Source organism: Austrofundulus limnaeus, unplaced genomic scaffold (assembly GCF_001266775.1).
Source record: "Austrofundulus limnaeus strain Quisiro unplaced genomic scaffold, Austrofundulus_limnaeus-1.0 Scaffold7, whole genome shotgun sequence".
Lineage (NCBI taxonomy): Eukaryota > Metazoa > Chordata > Actinopteri > Cyprinodontiformes > Rivulidae > Austrofundulus > Austrofundulus limnaeus.
In genome coordinates this window covers 4,419,038-4,421,047 of record NW_013952409.1, presented here as the reverse complement: position 1 = coordinate 4,421,047, position 2,010 = coordinate 4,419,038, and the positions used below count along the sequence as shown (strand labels likewise).

The 2,010-nt window shown below is 37.7% G+C and overlaps 1 protein-coding gene across 1 annotated transcript in view; it reads right to left on the bottom strand.

The window, feature by feature from the left end:
* Positions 1-1,986, bottom strand: part of LOC106536862 (fibroblast growth factor 23) — a 3,623-nt gene extending 1,637 nt beyond the window's left edge. The window contains exon 1 of the mRNA XM_014034207.1: positions 913-1,986. Within this exon, the coding sequence (XP_013889661.1) occupies positions 913-1,105 (193 nt within the window). The 5' untranslated portion in view covers positions 1,106-1,986. The remainder of the gene's footprint in view (positions 1-912) is intronic.
* Between the last annotated feature and the right edge of the window lie 24 nt (positions 1,987-2,010).

The window sequence follows — 2,010 nt, the reverse complement described above, 5'->3', positions numbered from 1 at the left end:
ACTGTACAGTGATGAGTCCAACCAGGAAGTTTTTTTATGAATTTTGTAGGCCTTGTTGTAGAGCCTAACTATGGTTTCTAAGATTATATAATATAATAAAATAATATCCTTTTAATGCCTAAATTACTATATATCTGAACACAAAATATATCCAGAGATATATTTTATACACAAATATAGTGTTGGAAAATTACTGCCATTTTAAGGGACGTACATAACTCAAATGATTCTTGATAAACAAGATTAATATTTTATTTTTCTGTTCAAATAATATGTTTCTCTCTTAAAGGGGTAATATCATGTAAAATCAACTTTTTTATTTTAATGTTGTACACTCATAAAAAACATGCCCAAAGCCTTGCTTTGACTCATTCATGCTTGTTTGAGAAATCCTGCAATGTTTTTAGGAAGCCATGCTGAGGAGCAAAACGACAGGTGGGGACCAGAAATGTCTTTTGGGACCAGAAACGCCCCTGGGACGTGTCTTTAAGCTGAACTTCCTCATGGCAGAGCGCATCTCCCCCACCCCAACCCACACACCCCGTCCATGACTCCTGCAGGCTCTCGGGTGAAACTGAAAGTGAAACTTAAACTGTCTGCTGAGCTCTCAACATTAGTTCTCACTCAGTGAAGCTCACCGACACCGACACCCCCAGAACTGAAATGGGCAAGATAGAAGCGGAAGGTTGTTCTTAAAGAGAGAGAGGCCAATTTTAAGGCGTTTAGAAGAGGAAATGATGAGAAGATAAGTTAATTTTCTATTAAAACATAAAAACAGCCTTTTAATAACAGCTAAAGGTGACATGGATACTTTATTATGGTATAGTATTTAAATATATGCCTGAGAAACACATAATATTGGCCCTTTAAAAAAGACAATGATGTAATCTGTTTGCATACAAACAGACTTACCCAGAAGRCCTCTGTGAACATGTTTTCCCATTGATCCATTTGGTTCCGTGTGGAACAGTCCCGCGCCGGCAGACGTATGGGCACCGGCTGCAGGTTTCAAGCTGCCGGTGGGACGTCGGTGCGGCGGTCTGCAGTCCACCGTTACAGAAACGTGTACAGTAATCAGGGTGAGGGAGAGGAGAGCCAGTCGCATGATCAGAGGGAACGAGGTGCAAACGCTCAAATGTTCAGGGTGGTGTGAGGGCAGCTTCTGGAGCAGGAGAAAGTCCAACTGGCCTATTTAAACAGAGGGTCAATAAACTGGCTAACTCATTTACCAAAAGGACTCTGGGAGCTTTCCTGACTGCTCTGTGTTTAAAAGGCTGCAGAGATCTAAACTCCTGAAATAAAGTTTTTATTTTTGGGAGCTAGATGATTGTTTGAGAAGGAGTTGTATTATTTTTAATGCATGTTTCTGCCATTATTTTCCCCCAAAAAGTGCTTTGACTTTGATCAGAATTTATATTTTTAGACAAAGGAAATCCTGATTTTAGGTTTTCTGTTGTGAACTGAAGGTTCGGTCGGTTGGAGCACGCTGAGTCGAACAAGGAGAATGATTTCTGACCCGTTAATCAATTAACTCAACGCACTTCCGCTGATCTCAGTCTTTCACAAGAGTTCACACAACCTGCGCTCCTTCAGCCCGCCTCACCTCGACCGCGCTGAGAACTGAAGACTTTATGTCAAACATTCAGATTCACTTAGGACGTTTTTTTAAAAAGTTATTTTAGAGTAAAACTCTGACAGAGTTTAGCATTTTAAAATAGTAGTTTTTTTTCTCCAGTAGCAACAACATTTTGGACAAATGATGTAATTTAAACAAAAAATCATTTGAAGTTAATCAAATACTAAGAGATGTTTTCAGGTATGACAAATATTATACTAGTATATTAACAAAATGACTACAAAATATAAGAGTAGCTATTTATTATTATTCTTATTTTTATTTTAAAAATATAATTTTAACTACATTGTCCCAAGAGAAACTTTGCTTTAGTCATGAACTCAAAGAAACTTTTCTAATTATATATTTAAGCCACCAAAATATCAGTATTTATT